Genomic DNA, 21711 nt, shown 5'->3' with positions numbered 1-21711 from the left:
TTTGGATCAATTTTAAAGTTTGTATATACTTTTCTGTCTTTTTAACATTACTTTAAATATAGTTCTACATCTTTTTGTAGATTTTCGGTACATGTTAATTGAGGTTCCCTTTCTCTTGTCAACAGCAAAGAAAAAAGGTACAAGGTCAGTTCATATTTCTAAGTACTTCGAGAATCAACGTTTAATAGGAGATAAGAGTACTTTTATATAAGGACTTTTACTGAAAGAAGAAGTGATTTAATCGACAGATTTCACGACCTGGTCTGCTCAAATTATGTTTGCCTGATGAACTCCAGAATGATCCTGAAGCTATAATCATAAGTATTGTGCTTCGGAGGATATTTATCCAAACGAAGTTTAGACATTTGGGTCATAGGAATCTTGTGTGGAACTTAAACAATAAATTGTATTCTAAAATTGGTTGACGAGATAAACAATCTCGTCTCCATTTGACTCACCACTTCGTGGGCCAAGTGCAACCTTGCATCTAGCCTGAGACAGCTCCTAATAAGTGAGCTAAAAAGTGTGGTATCCCTCTGCTCAGCAGCAATAAACTAAATCCTAAATTTCGAACATAAATATGAAAAGACAACACAGAGGAACCGGCAAAACGCGTCTTCCTAGAAGCTGCTGATGGTAACCACTATACAGATGCAAGCCCATGCTTCGACTACAACTAGCAAAAGAGCATTTTCAGTTCCTCAATTCGTGCCACGCGAACTTCCTGGTTATTGAGCGCCCCAGCAATCATCCGTTGCTTTCTTGCTTGCACTGCTTGCATCTTTTCTTCAACTGATCCCTGTACATCAAACCATAGAGAATCTGAGAACACAAGCAGTTATCTACTATGTAGTAAGAACTACTGTATTCGCACGTAGCATCATTTGAAAATTAGCATAATATTATCGCACGTTTCAGGCTTAACCATTCGCACGATTAGAAAAATAAATCAAATCAAATCAAATCAATTCAAAATTGAATTACATTTCACGTACCTTTACAATAAACCGCTTAACTTGGACATCTTTGGTTTGACCAATGCGATGTATCCGCATAATTGCCTGCTCTTCGACAGCCGGGTTCCACCATGGATCCTAAATCCTCATCGACAAAGACTAATTAACACTAATAATTGTACAACAAAAAGTTGATAAGCCTGGATTCTATTGTACCCACTTAATAGAATGTCAATTACGAATAAGCACGAACAGATATAAGTGCATTAAGGACTCACCAACAGGAAAGCATTAGAAGCGGTAGTTAGATTAATGCCCACTCCTCCAGCTTTAAGTGAAATCAGCATAACCTACAGCATAGAATACACCAACCCAAACCTTCTGCTGAAATTGCTTTAAAAAAAATGTTAAGCCATACGCACATAGAATACAGAATACTTGACTGACGGCACAAGTGTTAACTGGAATATCATGAACAGGAGAAACGAATGGCTGGAAAAGAGTTTGATGATTAAACTGACATCACAGAAGCACATTGAATTGCCACTGCTGACAATCTCACCATGATGTCTGATTGACTCCTAAAATCGTTTAAAACTTTTTCTCGTTGCTGCTGGGAGAGGGATCCATCCAGCCGTACAAACTTTATTTTCTTCCTGGAGAGCATATAAAAAGTTTAATATATATGGGTAAGGGCCTGCAAGCATAGCTTCTAAGAATCGAGGAGCATTCATAAACCTTTATTTATCGCGTTTAATAAAAAGGTGTGCATACATACGAGCTGAAATTTTAATGAGTGATAGGTAACATGGCAGTCTGGGGCAGTTTGACAAAAGGAACACACATCAAAACTTCAGATCATCAATACTACTTATTAAACTAAACAGACATTAAACTTCAAAGTACCTTTTGAAAGGAATTTCAAGAAGATCCAAGAAAGCAGTCCACTGACTGAATACGACACTTTTGGCGCCTGACGGTCGAAGTTCCTCAAGCTCGTTCATAAGTGCATTTACTTTGCAAGAATCAGTCCAGTTGGCTTCAACATCAACTTGGAAACGGCTCTCAGAAGGAGCGGTTATAATATCTTGACGCGTCAACGTTTGCCTGTAGTGGATTTTCCAACACTAGCTTATAAAACCTCTCAAATATGTGCCATACGGTATGAAAATCTAGGCTTGCAGCTTAATTGCATCTCACAGCCTGACCTAACCAAGAATTACAAGAATTACCTGCAGATTGGGCACGGCCCTCCCCCATAGCTTCGCCATGAAGCAAACAAACAATCTCTGCACAAGCGGTGGGCACAAGGCGTAAGGACAGCATCTTCCATGGACTCCAAACAAATGGGGCACTCCCCCTTTTGCCCAGTCTGTAGATCCTTGACCACTTCTTCAACGAATGCCTTCGTTGGTCTATTTACAAGCCCCTCTTGTTCTCCTTTTAAAAATCGTTTAGCTAACTTGTCAAGGTCCGCGTAATCTGCAGTGTCACCACGGCTGCACAGACAAAAACCCTTTTCAGCAAAATTTACAGGTTGAAATTTACCAGGACTTTTCAGAAAGCCAACGACACGTACTTGCAACTCTAAAACAATTGTAAAACAAAACTAACTACATCTGAGAATGTTCACAAGGTGGTTGGTTCAAATACCTCATCACAAGGAAGGGATGGTCGCAGCATTGACGAAGACGCAACAGCAACTCAAGGATAGATGCATAATTGTGTAGCACCTTTCCTTGCTCTACAAACTGGTCAAACTTGGTCTGCAAATCCAACGATTCCACTATCAGCATGATGAGAGCACAAATAAACATAATGGTATGATCTAAGTTGTTCAGGTTCAATAAGCTTTGAAACATGGTGGAATAACCTTAGACTTTTTGTACAGGGCAGTATAAAAATCCTGTTCAGCTTCTGTGAATTCGCATTCCACGACTTGCATGTCTACTGAAGGAAGCACTAGGATGGGTCTGCAAATATCCAGGAGTACAGGAGTGTCAGACTTTCATCAGCAGCAGTTCATAGGCCATGCGAGACATGTCAAGTTGGACGAATAAGCAGAACCAGCAGCGTAGGTATGCAATGCAAAAACGCAAAGATAGTCCACAGAGACCACCATAATTTCAATGGAACTCTTCAACTCAATCTCACCTGCCATGTTGGTCAAGACTATCCTTAGTGCGGCGGAGCATAAGCGGCTGTAGAATGGCTTGTAGCAAATTCAGCCCCCTTTCATCACCCTCTTCACAGGGCTTCTGAACCAACTTCTCCCACCTGCACAGAGACTCAATGAGGAAATCCTAATGTGCCTGGAACTCCTTAAGACAGGACAATTAGATATCACAGAAGGTTCATATTTCTAGATTTTTCCTGCACAGCAGAGGACATGCATTCCAGAAAACCTGAAAGATGTTCCATTAAGATAAAGATCAAATCAAAATAAATACATACCAGCTATAATTGCTCCAGGGTTCAATGCGCAGAAAGTGCAGTAAACTAAACACATCCTCCAGTTTGTTCTGGAAGCACCAACCAGAGAAACGTGCTGGTTAGCTAGTGAATTTTAACATTTCTGGGCTAGAATCGTAGTGTGGCTTCAGACAACTCAACTTCCGAAGAAATCAAAAGTAGCATAAATAAAAATAAAGACAAGAGTACATGGGAACAACGCTTCGAACACAGAAACATCTATCGACATGAAACCAAGATGTTTTACATACAACAAAGAGGCCGAATTCACCTGAATAGGTGTTCCAGTAAGACACCACCGTCGGTCGGCAGTCAGCATAAAAACTGCTTTAGATGTACTTGTGCGAAATGCTTTGATGGTGTGAGCCTCATCAAGGACAATCCTAAACCAGTGTATTGAGTGAAGAGGTCCATCTTCCATAAAATTCTGCCCCAGGGATTACATTCAATACACATCAGAAAAACACCAAATTTAACCCCGCGCCCGTAACATGCAGTCAAGGAAGCACTGTAAAATTCATTTACTTAGGTACAAACTCTCAAGTCCTAGTACAGGTTCATTAACGGAAATAACTTGGTAAGGATAGAGAGTACTTACAGATTGATTTGATTCAGAAGCCACCACACCATAGGTGGTCAATACGATGTCATGTTCTAAGAGAGCTTTGCGTTCTCTTATGCGGTCAGTGCCATAATAAGCATACACTGACAGGGAGTCTCCAGCCACATGAGTCTCAAACTCCGACTGCAACCACCAGTGAATTAGACTGCGCCTAAATTGGTCTCAAGTGCAATAAAGGCCACGAATGATGAAAGTCCACTCAATATATGAAGCATGTTTCTGCTAAGAGACCTAAGTAAGGCCGAAACAGTTGAAATGAAGATAACAAATACCTTCCACTGGCCAAGCAAGGTCATTGGACACACGATCAAGGTGCCCCCTCCTTTTCGGAGACCACTTTGCTTCTTTCTCATCTCCATCACTTGAGATAAATTGCCAAGTTGGCTCCTAGGGGCCTCTAATGTGTTGGAAGACCCAGAAACGGCAGGATCTGTGGCCAGCCCTCCTCTTCCAGGATTGGCCATCACAACCGAAATCATCATAACAGTTTTACCTAAACCCATTGCATCGGCAAGGATCTGGAAAACAAACCAGATAAGGGATAAATGAGATCATATGTCATCAATGTCAGGAAAGCTGAAACCTCGGAGCTACTGAATGCATAAAATTACGAAGGACCTTGATACTTACCCCCCCTCGTGCAGCCGAAGAAGCACTTGGAAACTCCAAACTTGCTTCACCAGAGAAAAGATTAAGATAAAAGGTGGTGTTTTCCCTATAAAAAAACCACATCACTTTCAGAGGGATGAAGAGAACAAGAAATTAGCCAATGGAACTATCACCTGTGGACATAACCATTAAGTACAATGAAAGGAAAAATAATATCCCCTGACATAGACAAGACAGCGTGATACATACTCGGACAAATCATACGCTTCCCAGCATGGATGCAGAGTACGAGAAGCATCTTCAGTTGTAGCGCCAATTTCCAGCTGCGTCATCCAGTGCAAGGCCTGCTTTTGATAAGGTCGAAGCTCGCAATTCAAGATAGGAGGAGGATCCATCTCCTGTAACACCGCACGATGAGTAATTATACCATATCTTCAGGCTTGTCTAGCAGAAGCAAATAATTGTCCTTCATAGAAGAGACGCACATGGTCATAAATGGTGAAAGACACTTGATATTAGTTAATGCTACTACTGCAACTTAAGTTTGATATTAATAGAAAATCCCAAAATACCCACCATCTACACGTTCATCTTCGTAGAACAAACTTATCAATAAAACCCCTTGTTACTCAAGAAACTTACGTCTAATTTGCAAGCATCTGCTGAACCAACAAGCTTCGTCACATCTTCATCAGAAAGTACAGATACTTCCTCTTCAGCAACCTCTGCTTGGGCACCCGCGGTTGAGCCCTCAGCAGATGAAAGCTTCAATTTCTTCACGATTGGTGTAACATCTCCAACATGACGATCAAGCGTTCGCTTCCGGCTGTAAAGCTCCTCCGGTGTAAAAGCTGCCTGTGGGAAGATACACATTGCTTTGGCGGAGCCATCCGACAATAGAAAAAGGAAAAAAGGAAAATAATAGGACAGACCAGCTTTTCTCCTACAGATAACCAGCACTCGAGACATGTAGTTCAAAGCTGTTCCTACTCGTTGACAAAGTTGGGTGGTGATTGCATGTAGTGATTCCGTACTGAAACACTGAAACGGTTAGTTACAACTCACCCTGGTTATGGGTTGTCTGTGAAGAAGACGAAGCAAGGTAGGAAGAGGCTGATGAAGAGTTCCTTCAGAAGATGCCGTAATGCGAGCTGTTGAACTGTTATATTTTGCGAACATTGATCGACAAACATAAACCCTGCAGTGAAATCAAAGGTTGTGACATTTTGAAGTCGGGACTTGTGGAACCAATGAATATAACTCGACCACACATCCACGATCACATTTTTCATGATGACAACTAAGATCCAATAGTGTAATTCACCACAACTCCTTAGCTGAACGCTACGCGTATAGTGTTACTGACTATGCATCTAAGTTGAATCCATTTGCGAAAGCTCTACAAGTCAAACTGCAAACATGTTAAACACCAAGGAAGCTGCATGAGCTACTAATGAACTTACTTGAAGTCCACGATGATACTAGACATGAGTGAAAGATTTGCTGGAGAGCTACGGCATTTGCCTTCCACCTTTACTTTGCCTGAATTGACCAACGGTATCAAAGAGCGAGCCCAATCTCCTGGTATCCGACCAACCTGATTTCTCAGGTAAAAATGAGGTCAACAATCGCAACAATAATGCAAAACAATGGCACTTCTGTTGCTACAGCAAACTGGCTAGCAGGACACAACGATAATCAAACTTTTTGTCACTTATTAAAAAGGAAAGCAAGTGGTAACAAATTTGGACCCAAGGGAACGACGAGTTGCTACCTCTCCTGATCTTTGGCAAGAAAATCGAACGATTTCAGCAGCAGTTGATGCACCCTTGCCTCTTCCCCAGGGTCCCTTTCTGACATCCGCTGCGACAGCTGGCTTGGGAAAATTGAACTGCAAGAGATCTCCAGCTTGAAGCTTAGGACCCTTGCACGTAGAATACCCAACAACCTCTGCTTCACCAAGGAGAAGCCAGTTCTTGTCCGAGGCACTCCGGACTACAGTAGACAACGATTCGCCTGCGCAACTTGGAAACATACGGACAGACCTTTTGGGGGCACCGGGAACGACGGAGAGAACAGACAGGTCAGGATCATTTGGAAACGAATTATGTGGTTTGTCTCCGAGACTTGGAACCACCGGAATGGTAGACACTGTGGACATGTCCGGGTCGCTTGGGAATAAATCAAAACTTGGCATAAGAGCAGGACCGAATTGTTGAGTCTGCATCAAATCATTTACGTCGTAATCACTAGGAGATATGCACAACATTTCTTTTCTGTTCACCTCGGTGCAAGTGGGATTATCTTCAAATCAATGACTACAGGGTCTCGTTAAATCACGACGGCAGGAAGGTGAGCAAAATACTCCTCAGAAAACATCAAATTTCGTTCATTCACACCGAACATAGTTACTGCTGTTTGTTTTGAGCAAGAATAAGTATACGTGTATTGGGCCTCCAATCATGCAGAGGGAACAAGATACATACGCAGTTATCCTCCGCAGGATTCGGAGAAGAGACGCCTGGTGACAGAGTCTCAACCGCAGGCGCAAGCTGATCTATAAACACCGCCTCCGAAGAACCTGCGCTACAAGAACCTGGGGAAATACCTTGCATCCTATGTACATTACTGTCGGCATTTCTTGATTTGAGTTCAATGCGTGTGTGTTCGGAGTCTGCATGAGAAGGGTAGTCAACAGGAGGTGGCCGGTCAGGAGCTGCGTGAGCTCTTGGTGAAGCTAATTCTGGACTAGGCCTGGCATCAGAAATATTCGTCATATTCGCAGAATTCGAATATCTTTCTGCAGGAGCTTTTGGTATGCTAGAATGGTTTGAAGGTTGACTAAGGCTGGAGGAAGATGAATTTGATCTTTGATAAGAAGGGCGCACTTGCGTACTAGAGCTAACTGCTCTTACAGGTCGACGTGGAATTTTAGGTTTTGAAGCGAAATTGGATTTTGGAGTATCGAAATAAATGTTCACAGCCGCAGCGACGTCGTTTCCTGCTAAGTGAAGAGCTCGAATTAGGTCCATTTCACTAGGATCTACGCCCACTATAGCCCGCATTTCGGCAATACTCTGTTTGCTGACCTGTTTAGCCATCTCTCTCCTCCTACCGAGATTACCTGAAGGATTGGTGAATTCAACAGCCTCATTAGTAATGCTACAAAAATGCGAGCTGAAACATGCGACGCACATGGCTCGACAACACGAGATTTCACCAATTTTCACCCTAGCTACTGCCCACGTGCAAGGTCACCTCCAACGGTCACATCCATGAGAGACGAGACAAGCACCTGATCTCCCAAGACCGAGAGGGTCACCGACACCCAGGGGCATGCTGCGAGAATACTCCTCCACAAAAACCAACGCCACCACTCGTTCAAACCAACTCCAGGCTTGCCCAATCCCTCTCGTCCCCAACACCAACCAACTCACATCGCAGCAAAACAATCCACACCAAATTCAACGGTACCCAAAACCCTGTGACCAAAAAAAACCTTAAATCTTCAGTTAACAACAAACTAAACGCCATGGATTCAGAAACGCACGCGCTTACGCGCAGACCTATCATAGCACGACCCGCAACAAGAAAGAAAGGCGGGCCAAGAAGCCACCCGCCCGAACAACCCCGCTACAGCCCAATCCTAAGCGCCCTAAACCTCCACAACTGGCAACTAAGCAAGGCGGTGGAAGGCAAACGAACCAAGGCTGTCGACCGGCGAGGTCGCAGTGCTTGAACACACAACGGCAAACGGCTATGGGACGCAAGTGGCAAATTCATCAACAGCACTGGTCCTGGAAGATTTTGCTGCACCAGTCATCTCATCAGGGGGGGACAAAAGCGATGTCCTCCAGCGCTACAGAGGGCATGGAATTTGGAGGGGATTTCGCAGGGTCCGATGAGCAAAATCCCCGGTGCAACAACGAACACAGAACACATTTGATTAAATGAAGGAAAAGAAAGAAACAAAGAGCGATGCGATGCGATGCGAGCGAGCGAACGAGGGCCGAGAAGCTGTTGGAGCCCTAACGCACTCCCTCCCGCGCTGGTATTGGCGCCATTTCGCCACTTCACCGCGGGAGTTCGAGTCGACGTGGCTGCCACGTCGACCAGGCTTTTCGAACACGTCACTCTGTGTGTGTGTGTGTGTGCGCGCGTTTGTGTGGTTGTGTGTACAAAACATAACCTCAAAATCACTCCTACCTATATTATTACTTGCAAGATTAGCAACTTTTCATTCAGCTTCAAATTAAACAATATTTTTATAGACATTTTTTGCCACACTTATCACACAACTATTAATATAGTTATACAAACATAAAATATAAAATGATTTGTAAACAAGTGAAATTCTATGAAGATAACATGTCTTAAAATCTAAATTCCTCTAATTTTGTCTATTAATTCACTTATTTTTGTACATAACTTTGTTGTTGTTAAATTTAACATTTTAAATCTAATTGTATTACATTGTACTGGATATAATTATCACATCATTATTTTCAGCATAAAAAGATAACATAAAATATTTTTAAACAAAAATCAATGTCCACGTTTTGTATTATAAATGTAAACCATGTGACATTAGAGAAGTAATATGCATCACAATAACAAACCAAAAAATTTAAATGGATTAAATTAGTATCAGTATATTAAAACCAAATGATAGGCAAACAAAAACAAAAGAAAATTATGTACTTCCACAGAAGACCAAAATAAATAGAAAGAGTATTCTTTTAAAACTTTTACTAAAATTTGACATAAAGTAAAATGTCACTTATCGTGTCAAGAAGAAATTAATCCATTAACGTGAATACAAACCCACATTTTAGTTATGGTATCATACGTTCTTTTATTTGAATAGAATCCAACCAATTTATTTCAGAAAAAAAGATAATAAAAATCATTTTCATGTGCATATGTGTAGGGCATGGAAATACATGAAGTGGTGCAACTGAAATGCAAAACAGCAAGTAGATTTCAACGGTTGGATAAGCATCATGTGAGCAATGTGCGACATACACGGTTGGAAGATAAGCACAGAAGAGGAATTTCACTATTAATTTTTCATCTTTATTGCTTTGATCAAAGTATTACATTAAGGTAAGCTCTAAAATTTATCGTTTTGTACCACAGTAATCAAAGTGAAATGAGACCTTCTGTAATGGAATGTCACAATTGTCTTACCTTGAACTAGTATATATCAGGTTGAAATGTGGACTCACATGCGTACGCCGGGTACACGGTTGCAGATTTTCAAGTAGTCTAATAACTAGGCAACATGAAATGTTTTGTCAGACAGCGTGACAGGTCCTTGTAGTGCTACCAACATGTAGTTTTACAGGATATATCAACGCATGACACCAAACAATGAGCCCGAGAGACATTAATGGACGAAAAGCGTACAATATGACAATTCACTGAATGTGATCTTGAAGAAACATTTTTGACATAACTCTTCACAGAATAAATTAAGACTCTATGCTTCGATAGGAATAAGATAGATGTGATCAGGCCACCCACAAACGCTGGGATGTTCAAAAACCGAACATCACATAATATTGACATCATAAAGGACAATTCACCTTTAACAGACATCTCTTCATGCCTAGCTAAGCCGGCATGAAACACCTAGGGAAGTAGTTCCCGCTGTGACAAAACTAACGCCTCCTCACATTTCTCTCCTCTCTAACTTGCACTTAAAACTGGGATGAGGTGGCATGTCGCCTCCTGATTACAAAAACCACGAACCGCGTCTGTACTAACCGCTCTTTGATCAAGAGCTTCAGGTGCTACAGTGTGTGGCTCCTGAGATTCAAGCTGCAGTAATACCATACTACCAGGGGTCTAGCTTTGCATCTTACTTCGTAGAAATGCATCCAGTCCCCTGTTGTAACAGTATGGCCACAGAGCCATAACATTAATGTGAAATCAAAGACCCGCTGTCCCATGAAGGGGAAGATAACAACATAAAAAACTCTCCTGACCCAACTCCAAACAACCAGTGCAAGATCATGAGGACCAGCAAGCCTCAGCAATCCTGGAATAGGTACATTAGGATGGGATCTACATCTCATTCTCACTATTAACAAGTTCTTGACCGGACAGCCATGCTTGAATGAACCAGAAGCATCCAAGTGCGAGGCACCCGTTTAGTGGAACTTACGAGCAGGACCAGGGTAGAATGTTTCCAGTATCAGAAACTATACACAGCTGATTGCAGATCTCAAAGTGAATAAATTTTAGCCAGTTTTTCGCGCAATTTCCCGTCAAGAGCTCCAAAGTACTGCCCCCAAGAGTTATTCTGGGACAGCATCTGCATTAAAACGATATTCAATCATGTCAAGTTCAACTAGAAAAGGCTAGGCAAGCTGGCTTTTAATGCTGTGAGCGTAGAAAGGTCAAGAAGGAAGAAAAATGTACACTGAAAGTAATCAACAAGAGGTAGTTCAAAACCAGATACTCGTAACTTGCTAACTCGTACAATCGGTTACTAAATTATAAGCACTGATTTGGACTTGCAAATTTTTCACCAACAACAAAGGACGAACACCAAATGCAATTATTATTACCTGCTTATAACCAAGTAATACTTGCGTAATCTCTGATGAGAGCTCCTGACTTCGAATTTCCTAAATGAAAAAAGAAAAGAAAGGATGATCTCTCAGCTGCATGATTCATGGACACCTAAATGACGGTGAGAGGGCAGAATATGCAAACTATTTCAACTTGGCAGTGCCACCCAAAAAGAAATGAGACAAGGACAACTTTGATTCTAATCACATGGTACCGACGCCTTGTTAGAAAGCACTTACATGCCAACTCCCGATGGCCTCACACATTGAAACAAATGAGTTCACAGCACCTCCTGGGTTCAGCCGTACCTATTAGCCAAACACAACAGGATAAAAGTACAGAAGGTCAATATTAGGAATAGCTTCAACACCCAACTTATTTTTCAAGCTATTTGAAAATATAAAAATACCAACAGAAAAATCAGAAGAATTCTAAAACAAGGGAGCACTGAACTCCAATTCAAACAGGAACAGCTGCAAGTTGCCATAAAACTTATGTAACCACAAAAAGCCATCATACCATGGCACACAAGCCCCGGAATGCATCTTCCTTCTCAAAATCATCTCGTATCCTGCAAGCAAGATATATTTCAGTGCATCATGAGTAAAAGGGACTGACTTCTTCATTATCATCATACAAACGCAAACAACCTCAAACACAACCTCAAAAACATACACAACCTCGGTTGAAGATGTTTTTCACAAATGAGATCTAGTGTATTATTTTAGTTTCAGAAGTGCGTGAATGCACAAATAAATGAATAAATAAAACGAAAATAAAATAAAATAAAAGATGGGCGAGGCTACAAGAATGGCTAGGATTTGAGGCAGGAAGTTTACATGCAAAGTGCTCGACACCAAGCCTGCATAAAATGCTCCATGTGGGGAGCCACGAGCTCTGGACAAACCCACCCTAGTCTGCCCAAGGTTATGGCGCTATTCTCCAGAAGCGACTTGTTTAAACCCTGCATGTTAATATCCAGCTTAATGACAACTTCAATCACCACATGTCAAGAATAGCAGTAAATAAATGATATCCACAAAGCATCCTACTTTCAACTGTATGAATTTAGATACGCATTTATCATAAAAATGTCAGTATACCTCAATGTTTGAGAGGATGGGCACCAGCGATGAGATGACAGTCATCACAATAGGTGAGACCTCTTTTCTAACCTGAAATGATCAAAAGCCAAATCAACAACACAATCAGAGATTCCAATCATGTGGCGAAGTGCATGAAGGGAATCATAAAAAAAAAGTCACATTACAATCCCATTCCAGCAAGGATTGCCATCAATTAGATGTATACCATGAAACTGTACATTAAAGACAAAGAGGTTTTGACCAAATATAGTTTCTGGAGCATAAAAATCCTAACTGATTACAAACACTACCTACTTTGATTCATCATTTCAGAACACAGGAGTCATACCTTAATGGCGACTTCACCGATGGCCCAGCAAGCATTGTTAGCAACTGAAACATTTTCTTTAGCATCTTGTCCCTGCCATACACAGCGTCCACGCAAGTAGTAAGTAAGTAGTAAGTTAGTAAGTTGCAGGCTCCGACTACTGAATAAATACTTACATTTTACCAAGTGCATGGCAGGCACGAATACCTACCAGCTGCTTGGCTGCTAGACTCAAGAACTCCGCCAGACGGGGCTGCAAGTGAATCGCACATGTCTGCTCAAGTCCAGGAGTCAGTATCAATTTAACACAGATAACAGATATAGTCAACTTCAAGATATAGATGAAATATATGCATTGCGACATACAAGGATAGGACACAGATAAAGCCTATTCTCAAGAAATTAATACCTTAACAAGGTCACCTAGTAGAGCCAAAGCACTTTGACGCACATCCGGGGCTTCGTCAGCACAGCACTGAAGTAAGAGGTCTCGAAGATCACTCCTTCCGACCTGAAACAGGCAGGAAATATCAAAATTGTCAGGAATAAGAAGCAGTTTTACGAAGATCTTATTGAGCCAAAACGTGGTTACTAGCTGTCAAATTGGGAATTTGTCGCGACACTGTAAAAAATAAAGTTATTACCAAACTCTCGATGCTGCTGCCAAGGCCCTCTGCAAGACCAGATAGTAGATCCAAAGAGCAAACGATAAACTCTTTGTCGTAGTTTACCCCAGCCCTTTGAGGATCCGTCTGCAAGCACGCATCAACATATTTAATAACAGACAGTCAAACTCAGAAAATCCAAGCTTAAAGCAACAAATAAATGAACTAAAAATTGCTTTTGTGACGGGATACACCAATATACCTTTGCAACTTGATGTGTACGAATAAGATTGATGCACCTAAGAAAAACAGGTTCTGCATACTGGGTAAAGCCTGGACCGAGGGCCTGTTAACATAAACAAAATGTTAATCCTCATACAGCGACGGCTTATCTGGTATTTAGAAAAAATTAAAATGAAAAGTGAATCTCATCAGGTAGAGAGCAAATAGAATAACATGCTGTGAACAGGAAGACAAACATAGACATGACAAAGCACATCACTAGAAATGTCTAATCAGTAAAGGGTTCTATTGATCACTCTGTGTTTATAGATAAAATCATCAAAAGAACGAGACTATACCTGTGCTATGGAAGTAAAACATTCAAGCAGGGGAAACAGGTCTCTATCTGTGTCTGGCAGTTGCTGCCACTTAGAAATCAACGGATGCATTAAGATTTCCAGGTATTTTGGCTGCAAGGTACGAAAAAAAAATTAGACGCAAAGATGTCACTTCCCAGCTACAAACACAACCACCAACCACCAGATTACAAGACAACTATACTTTCCACGTAATAGTCGACGAATGCAAACATAAGCCGTCTCCGAAACTCCTGACAAGGCCTCAGTAACTGGAAGAGAACGCAATCAATGAGGGGAATAGAGATATGAAGTTACGTACATCATTAAGCTCACTGCCGACAGCATCTGCTAAAGTACCGATTGCGTCATATAAAATACGAAGATTACGTCTCTGTTCAACCAAAAAAACACAAAGTAATATGTAATATAGTTGATTGACTTAGAGAGCAGAGACTCAACAATTGGAACACAAATAATGAATTGTGCAACTAGTTCATTATGCGATGCCTGTCGTTTACATCATGTCTTTCAAAAAGATTCCAGTAGTTTGTAATAATAAGTTTACGGACCGAGTTGACGAAATAGTAGACAATAATATTAAGTCCAGAAGTTCGTCCCACACTCCTATACTTTGTACTGCCTAACGAGTTGTTTTGAGCTCAAAAACTTGAAAAGCTTGTTTTAGAAGAGAGTTAAATTAATGAAACTCTGAAAAGAAAATCATAATTTGAGTTCTCTAAGAGAACCAAAAATATATTCAAGTACGCTGCAAATGTGTAAGTCATGCATAGACACCAAGATCTTGCGTTTCGTTACCCACCTGGTAAATCCCAAAAGCATACATTAGATGTTGTAATATGGGTTCCAATCTAGGAGCTAGATCTTCAGCGGCTTCCTGCAAAATTATAACAGGTCAGAAATCAATTATGGGTAAAATCATAATCATACTTACAGATGATCGAAACTGCAAAGAACAAATTGCTGTTCAGGTCATACACACAACATTCGAACAATTTGGATGCAAGGGACCATTAATAAACAAGAGGGACGACCTGCGGAAGGGCTAAGATGCAGGTGTTCAACAGTAGTACATAATTACCTCTTCGAGAGTGGCAAATGCGGAACACGCAGCTTCCTGCACACGCTTATTGCTATCCAGAATGCGTTTAAGCAACCCTGTAAGTACAGCATCAAATTGCGATTGTCCCTCTGGAGACTGTGCTACCTGTTCATGTGGAGATTTTAGTGTTTTTTCCTATGAAGAGTCACAAAAATAAGCTGAAAATAAAATAGCATTAATATTCGCTACAATTTTCAAAAGACTTAACATCCCCGTGTAATTCTACGCCAAATTCGTCCTTTTTGATCGCATACAATAACAATCATTCATCTGCAAGACTTAGAGGGATCTAAATCAAATTCTGTGCTACCACCTGAACAATCCATTTGCTGTAACGTGATAATGTCCAGCATGATATGCTTCGCACAAGTGGCCGTGAATCTTCCATGAAAGAAATAAGGTACGTTACAATCTGGACAATTGACCAACAATCATTAGAACTCAACAGATAATTTGCACATGTATATTAGCACCCTACAAGATTTCCTCCCCCACATTTTACGAGTAGGAAAGTGACAGATTTGTCAGCTTTCTGATCCTAACACCTACTACTGAGTGATAATAATAAGAATAATAAAAAGAATGAATAACCAGAAGATACAGCATAACGTAACTAGGCTAGATGGCTACTGAAACGGTTGTCAAGGCATGCATATAGGAAATTAGATCAAAGCTTAGCTCTCTAATCAACAAATATGACAAATTCAATGTTAAAGGTGAAGGATAGTGAAAGTTTAAAAGTATCAAACCTGTGCTAAATGGGGTAATAATCCAGATATGCAACCTTCTGCAACTGCTCCTAAAGCTAAAATAGCTGCTTCTTTCTCCTCCCAACGACCATCCTTGCTCAGGCCAAGCCTCACCTACACCATACGGTGTTTATGTGAGTAAAGACAGAAGAGAGATTTAACATTATTGTCAATGCTACAGTACAACATGTCCTCCACGATAGTTATTAGAATCAGCTATTACAAATAAGGCACGCAGGGTGCTAGAGACGCAGAACATACTGGATGAACAACGTGATTCAAAGAGTTTCTGGACTTTAGAAGGGACAAGGGAGAACTACGAGCATGATGATGCTTCTAAAACCGACACCACAGGAACACAATAGTACTTAATAGTTTAAAAGATGACCAATTTAATGAACTACGACTCTATCATGGACAACATCAAGGCAAATACCTGCACAAGAGGCATAAGAACTGGAAGAATCTCATCTCCAAATACAGTTGATAAAATATCAAGTCCAGCTGCACTACATTTTCGCAAGTTCCAGGAATTTATTATATCATCATCGTCCTGTAGAAAAGAATCACAAAGTAGAGATGTGAGAACCAGCATAGCAAACTCTCCTGAGCACTGATTTCACAGTAACTGAAACTTTAAGTCTTTCACTAAAACCATCAAATTTGAAGAGGATGTTGAGGCCAATCCTCTGATCAACAAGGAATGCCTTACTTTGTATTACCTTACCAGTTCAAATAGCAAAAAGAACGTTATTCGCACCCTTAACCGTGGGTTAAGCTCATCACAAGACCAACGGGTAAGAACAGACCACAGGAATGCAAGGGAAAGCCAGCATTGATGAGGGGAACTGCAGAGGCGGCACCTCATCGACTTCGGCTCCATCAGATCCATGACAGCGCGATTGATGGAACCTTGGTTTGATATCCTATATGGCAAACCAGGCGATTTTAATGCCCAAAGTTAGTACGATCACCACGAAGTATTTAAGGTTTATCGTCATCAGACACCTGTCTATTTTGAGCATGTAACCATACATCAGACTGCACCTTTAGCCCTTCGCTAAAATCCAGGACGGCATCTACTAGAATTTGACCGCATTATAATCCGAAAATCAACCAACAGCTCAGCGAATTGAAGTTACCTGGTCTCTATCAGGTGCATTCTCATCTTCCTGCACGATCCAGAATACGTCGTAAATGCATAACCCCAAAAAGCTTATACAATGATATTAAAAATGGCTAAAAACCCTTCATACATAATCGTCGTACAACAACAACAAATAAAACTGTCTGAACGATCCAGGAAAACACCAGATAAATAACTTTGCAGAAAATAACACACGATGATTATATTCTTACATCACCATCCTGTAAAGCTTCGTCGTCCTCCGCGTATACCATGTTGTCCAACAAAATCTGCAAATATGTTGTTGAATAAGTTTTGTAACATGTTTTCGTATAGACCAGAGGTACTAATGCACTCACAATTAAAAATCTAAACCTACTTATGAGCTAGCTCTACAATTCAAACATGTAAATCATGTTATGAGTCAACTCACAACATGATGTGTTCACTCTTCAACTTCCCAATCAAGACCCACTACAACTTACATCGATGAGACGAGGCAGAAACCCTCGAAGCAATTCAGGAGGTAATTGTGCTTCACAATAAGCAGACCTGCCAAGCCAACATCTTCAGGGCACAACCATGCATGTTGATATTTACACATTCAATTGGCTTCAAGCTTGGCATGATTTTAAGAAATCATCACAACAATCTGAAACTCAACGGTTTGTCGAATCTCAACCCACCAGAATTCACATGCCTCTAAAGCCACTTCCGTATCAGTGTCGTTATTGGCTTGCAGCATGTACTCTATCACATTTTGCATGTGTGGCTCCAGAACATGAGGTTGAATTTCCAATAATTGCACGAGAGCAGCACAGACCTGTTTAATACACTCAAAACACCACATGTTATAGCACTTCTACTTGAGAAATATGTGCAATGAAAACAACTTTCTGTAAGGCGATTCAGCATGGAACGGTTCAGATACCTTCTACCCAACTTCAAACTTACTTGTTTCTAATTCTGTTTTCCTAAAGAACAGTCGAAAGAAGTAGAACGCATATGCAGAGAAGCTACTACTGAAAACAACAAATTAGGCATAATTGTATCGAAAACAATGTCCCTCACTTAAAGATGCATACTTACCAATTTACGAACATCGGCAGAGTTATCATTTGCTAATGAGAACAAGCTTTGAAGGTAATTGTCCATATGAATAAATAGGGCCTAAACCATAGAAGAAACAATGAACCAGTTACAGCCACAGCAAGAACAAATCTTGATAACACTAATATTTGTGAACTTTTGAACTTTGAGAGTGTCAATACACTTTCCAAGTGAAACATGAGAAAGAAAACGAAAAAGCAAGAATGGATGTGAGTGCAAAAATGTAGACAGCAGCTTACATATATTATACGTCAGAATATATAATCTGTTACACCTAAGGATATATGGCTAACAAGTATCTTTAATCCTGGGGTAATGCTTCATCAGACCATGTAAAATGGTGATCAAGTCTAAGAGAGAACAGGGTCAGAGCTTACAGTTGGCATGAGAACAATGAACTGGTTGATGGCACCCAATGCTAGTCTTCGCAACACAGCATGTTCAGAAGATAAAAACTGCAGAAGGAACAAAATAAAAGGTCAACGTACGCTCTAGTCCAACACTTGACAATGTCCTATGGGAACTGTTCCATCATCATCATTCCTACACTGCAAGTAAAAACTCAAACTTCCAAGTCCAACGCTTACCTTCAGCAACCTAGGAAGAAAACCTGTGATTGGACGTTCTGATAATCCAGCCACATCCATATCCATTAGTTCAGGCATTTCTTCTGAGATCTGCACTGCCAAAAGGTACAATATTACTTAAACACTTGTTGTAACGTGATGGAACCTGGAATATCCACGTTACCCAAACAGACGAGCTGAGCAGATGAACAAATGAATCTTCTTCGACATTAAAAGCGAACACTACACAGAGAACTGCGTCGTCCCCAAGGGGCAGAAGCGTTCCACTTGATTCTACAAAGCTGAATAATGACGTGCATAATGTTCTGGACATTCAAAAAAAAATTCAAAAAAGGAGAACGTAGTATGAAACTTTAACATGCTATTCACACACTTACTGAGTATTACCAAGGTCCCTAGAAAACAATTTAGAAAAAACGAAGAATACTACACCTTGAAAAGTGCACCCAATGCTCCCTCCATATGATTATAATCATGGCTGTCTAGGCATTGAATCAATGCCTGAAGAACTTCTGGCCAGCCTTGAAAACCCCCTTGCTGTACCATAACACTCACTATAGTACCAACAGTGGATCGAACACCTAAGTCTGGAGATCCAAGACATGGCAACACTTCCGCCTTGATATACTGAATGTGCAGAGGATGGACTAAGTGGTAACTGCTTTTCAGGTTATTCTTTAACAGCAAACCTGCTGCTTGTCGTATATTGACAGCATCTCCCTGCAATCAAAAGGCGGTGTCAAGATTTGAAGATGATTCTTTAAAATGAAATGTGGTGACCTTATATAGCAAAGGTCTTGTAACGTTGGTTAGTAAAGAACCGAGCGTTTAATATTCAATCTGTTCTAACTTAGTAAGAGCGGGACGATAAATGTGGTGTTGTAACAGTGATCTATCCAGCTGCACCCGACGGTACGAAGTCCAAATGCGCATTTACAACCGTGATTCGATGTAACCACAATTGAATTGTGAGCATTTAAGCAACGGCATGAGAAGGCATCAGACTGAAAAACTTCGAGACTAGTCATTCAAATGCCATTGATTCGATCATTCGATTGCGCATCTTAAATGCAGTCTCTAGACGATACCGCGTTTGAGACTGAAGATAATGTTGGATTATTAGCTATTTGAACTTTGTGTACATCATTAGAAAAGAATCCGGTAGAGAAGTCGTCAATCGCACACCACATGCTCTTCCGGCCATAACAACCCTAGAAAGTCCCATACAGTGTAAATGGCCATAGAACTACTCAACGCTCCCATGAAAACAAGAGCTCTCTCTAAATGCCCTAACATAAAGCCCCTACATAAACATGTGGCCACAAGGACTCCATGCATGAGCCGCAATAGCACGAAGCGTGTCGATGCCGGGCACATCGATTACATTGATTATACAAGAGGAAATCACTATTGTGTGAGTAGACTAACAGAATAGTAGCGCACAAACAGTGTGCGAAAATCTTCACAAGAAAACACCCGAAACATCGCCCTGTAGGGCACCGTGTCTACAAAGCCAATCTAAATAGAACAATACCGACGCCACGCCTGCAGATTGACACTTGCAGCTATTTATCAATTTTCGTGTTTTAAAACCAGTGCGCATGGACCTTCCACTAAAGCTGCACCAAGTAGTTTTTTTTTTTTTTTTTTTTTTTTTTTTTCTTCTTCCAAAATCTGACACTCTTCGCCATTTTAAGCGCAGCGGAGGGAGAGATAGATAGTGAAGAACCTCGGCATGACATAGGATGAAGGCGAGATAATTGTTGAAGTCCGGCAGCTGGCTACAACGCTGATGCTGTTGCCAAACCCGCGACTGGTCCGCAGTGGGCAACCGGTACTGCTCTAGCAACCCGCAAATCTCCTTCAACTCCGCTGCCTGCGGCTGCCACACGGCCGTCGCCATCCCTCTGGCACCACCACAGCCCGTTGCACTGACTCCCCTCTCCTTGCCACCTCGAACCCTAATCCACAGAACCACCACTTCCCACCCCTTCCGACCTCCTCCGAATTCCAAAATTCGCAATCCTCTAATCAATAATTCTGCGCATGGAACCTCCCTTGCATCAACTCACTCACATCCCCTCTGCTTCAATCAATCCGGTCCCATTGACACACTCTCCAATTGCAATAATTCATTCTTTTTCTTAAAAAAAAACCTCCAAAAAAAAAACAAAAAAAGAAAAAAGAAAAAAAAAAAGAACGTAAAAACGTAAAAATGCCGATAAACGAATAGCGGAGGTGGAGGATGGATGCGATAGAGACAAGCCGAAGGCAGAGACGCAGAGTCTGGCACAGACTCTCCCAAAGTTCTCCTTTCGTGAGAGCGAGGACGAGAGAGAGAGAGCTCGTCTTCCTCCTCGTCGTCTTCCCCTCTTCTGCCAGAAACGCGTCTCCCTTTGGATTTTGGCCCTTCCTGTAGACTTGCCACGAAGCAATGGCTGGCGCCCAAGCGAGCACGCTCCCACCATGGGAACTCTAATTCCCTATTGCATCAATCCATATTGTCGTACGAAACCAATCCATCTCTAGCACACACCATTTCACCATTTTATTCACCTGCGACATTGTCCACTCTTTACTTTTTTTTGTCTTTTTACATTAAGTTCATCATCTTGTAAGCTTTGATTATGGTAATCTTTCCATTTTGTGGGACATTGGTATATTGAGTGGGATTGTGAGAAACACTCGTTCAATGTCCGTGTGGGAGGAGAATTAGGGTTTAGTGGATGGATTAGGGTTTAGAGAGGGGATGAAGCCCTATGAGTGAGGGGTGGAAAGCATGGGAGCAGCATCCTGCATCGAATGGCATCCAATGGCCCAACCCCACCACAAAAGAAAAAAACTACTTCTTCAATGGATGTGGAGGGTCCCTCCACTCCTTTCTTTTGCACAAATGGATAAAGAAAAAGATACTGAAAAGGAAAGATAAAATGATTAAGTGTGAACGGGGTATTCTGTTTATAGTTAACAGTCAGGGAATCCCCTTATTGATTATAGAATAAATGAGTAATATTTAGTGTGGGTAGCATGAAGAGCACACTGGGGAAGGATATGCCGCATTCCTTGCCTTGTTATATTTAAGTTTAATGAACGCAAAACTGTTAAACAGACAAGTTGGTTGTTGGACTTTCACACTCACTTCACACGATTTTGTGGTTTAAAACCTATGCGTGTGCAATTTG

General features: G+C 41.2%; 2 protein-coding genes across 3 annotated transcripts; both read right to left on the bottom strand.

The window, feature by feature from the left end:
* Nucleotides 1-381: 381 nt before the first annotated feature.
* LOC112282797 (DNA repair protein RAD5A) lies at nt 382-8667 on the bottom strand. 2 transcript variants are annotated; one of them, XM_024520875.3, is made up of 22 exons: nt 8365-8667; nt 7955-8141; nt 7146-7783; nt 6434-6880; nt 6123-6256; nt 5725-5857; nt 5302-5514; nt 4909-5057; nt 4681-4765; nt 4323-4568; nt 4027-4173; nt 3700-3855; nt 3411-3478; nt 3111-3233; nt 2830-2929; nt 2610-2722; nt 2189-2455; nt 1863-2063; nt 1519-1612; nt 1235-1306; nt 996-1094; nt 382-799 (listed from the first exon to the last, which is right to left on the bottom strand). In XM_024520875.3, exons 2-22 carry the CDS (start codon nt 7995-7997, stop codon nt 677-679), a joined length of 3651 nt encoding a protein of 1216 aa, XP_024376643.1. In that variant the 5' UTR covers nt 7998-8141; nt 8365-8667; the 3' UTR covers nt 382-676. The 2 variants fall into 2 exon arrangements, with proteins under 2 accessions (XP_024376643.1, XP_073390456.1); XM_073534355.2 differs by lacking the exon at nt 7955-8141 and having other exon boundaries at nt 8365-8502.
* Nucleotides 8668-10169: 1502 nt separating this feature from the next.
* On the bottom strand, nt 10170-20893 carry LOC112282492 (transportin-1). Its single transcript, XM_024520121.3, has 28 exons — nt 20259-20893; nt 18962-19249; nt 18530-18619; nt 18320-18397; nt 17922-18002; nt 17519-17655; nt 17318-17384; nt 17066-17122; nt 16849-16878; nt 16570-16632; nt 16143-16259; nt 15707-15820; nt 15271-15369; nt 14937-15062; nt 14658-14732; nt 14157-14228; nt 13838-13948; nt 13519-13602; nt 13296-13403; nt 13061-13162; nt 12863-12925; nt 12673-12744; nt 12342-12413; nt 12078-12202; nt 11758-11809; nt 11478-11546; nt 11235-11294; nt 10170-10978 (listed from the first exon to the last, which is right to left on the bottom strand). Exons 1-28 carry the CDS (start codon nt 20430-20432, stop codon nt 10889-10891), a joined length of 2676 nt encoding a protein of 891 aa, XP_024375889.1. The 5' UTR covers nt 20433-20893; the 3' UTR covers nt 10170-10888.
* Between the last annotated feature and the right edge of the window lie 818 nt (nt 20894-21711).

Source organism: Physcomitrium patens, chromosome 5 (genome assembly GCF_059467195.1).
Source record: "Physcomitrium patens ecotype Gransden chromosome 5, ASM5946719v1, whole genome shotgun sequence".
Taxonomy (NCBI): domain Eukaryota; kingdom Viridiplantae; phylum Streptophyta; class Bryopsida; order Funariales; family Funariaceae; genus Physcomitrium; species Physcomitrium patens.
The sequence above is the reverse complement of the archived record's forward strand: the minus strand, read 5'-3'. Positions and strand labels throughout refer to the sequence as shown.

Excerpts from the sequence above, each read along its gene's own strand:
- LOC112282797 (XM_024520875.3), bottom strand. The coding sequence starts at position 7,997 with ATGCCCCTGGGTGTCGGTGACCCTCTCGGTCTTGGGAGATCAG. Across the intron at positions 6,881-7,145 it reads ATCCTGCGGAGGATAACTGC|ACTCAACAATTCGGTCCTGC; the intron begins GTATGTATCTTG and ends GATTTGATGCAG. Across the intron at positions 800-995 it reads TTAAGCGGTTTATTGTAAAG|GGATCAGTTGAAGAAAAGAT; the intron begins GTACGTGAAATG and ends TTTGATGTACAG.
- LOC112282492 (XM_024520121.3), bottom strand. The coding sequence starts at position 20,432 with ATGGCGACGGCCGTGTGGCAGCCGCAGGCAGCGGAGTTGAAGGAGATT. Across the intron at positions 19,250-20,258 it reads TCATCCTATGTCATGCCGAG|GGAGATGCTGTCAATATACG; the intron begins GTTCTTCACTAT and ends TTTTGATTGCAG. Across the intron at positions 15,063-15,270 it reads ACAGCAAATGGATTGTTCAG|GTAGCACAGTCTCCAGAGGG; the intron begins GTGGTAGCACAG and ends CCACATGAACAG.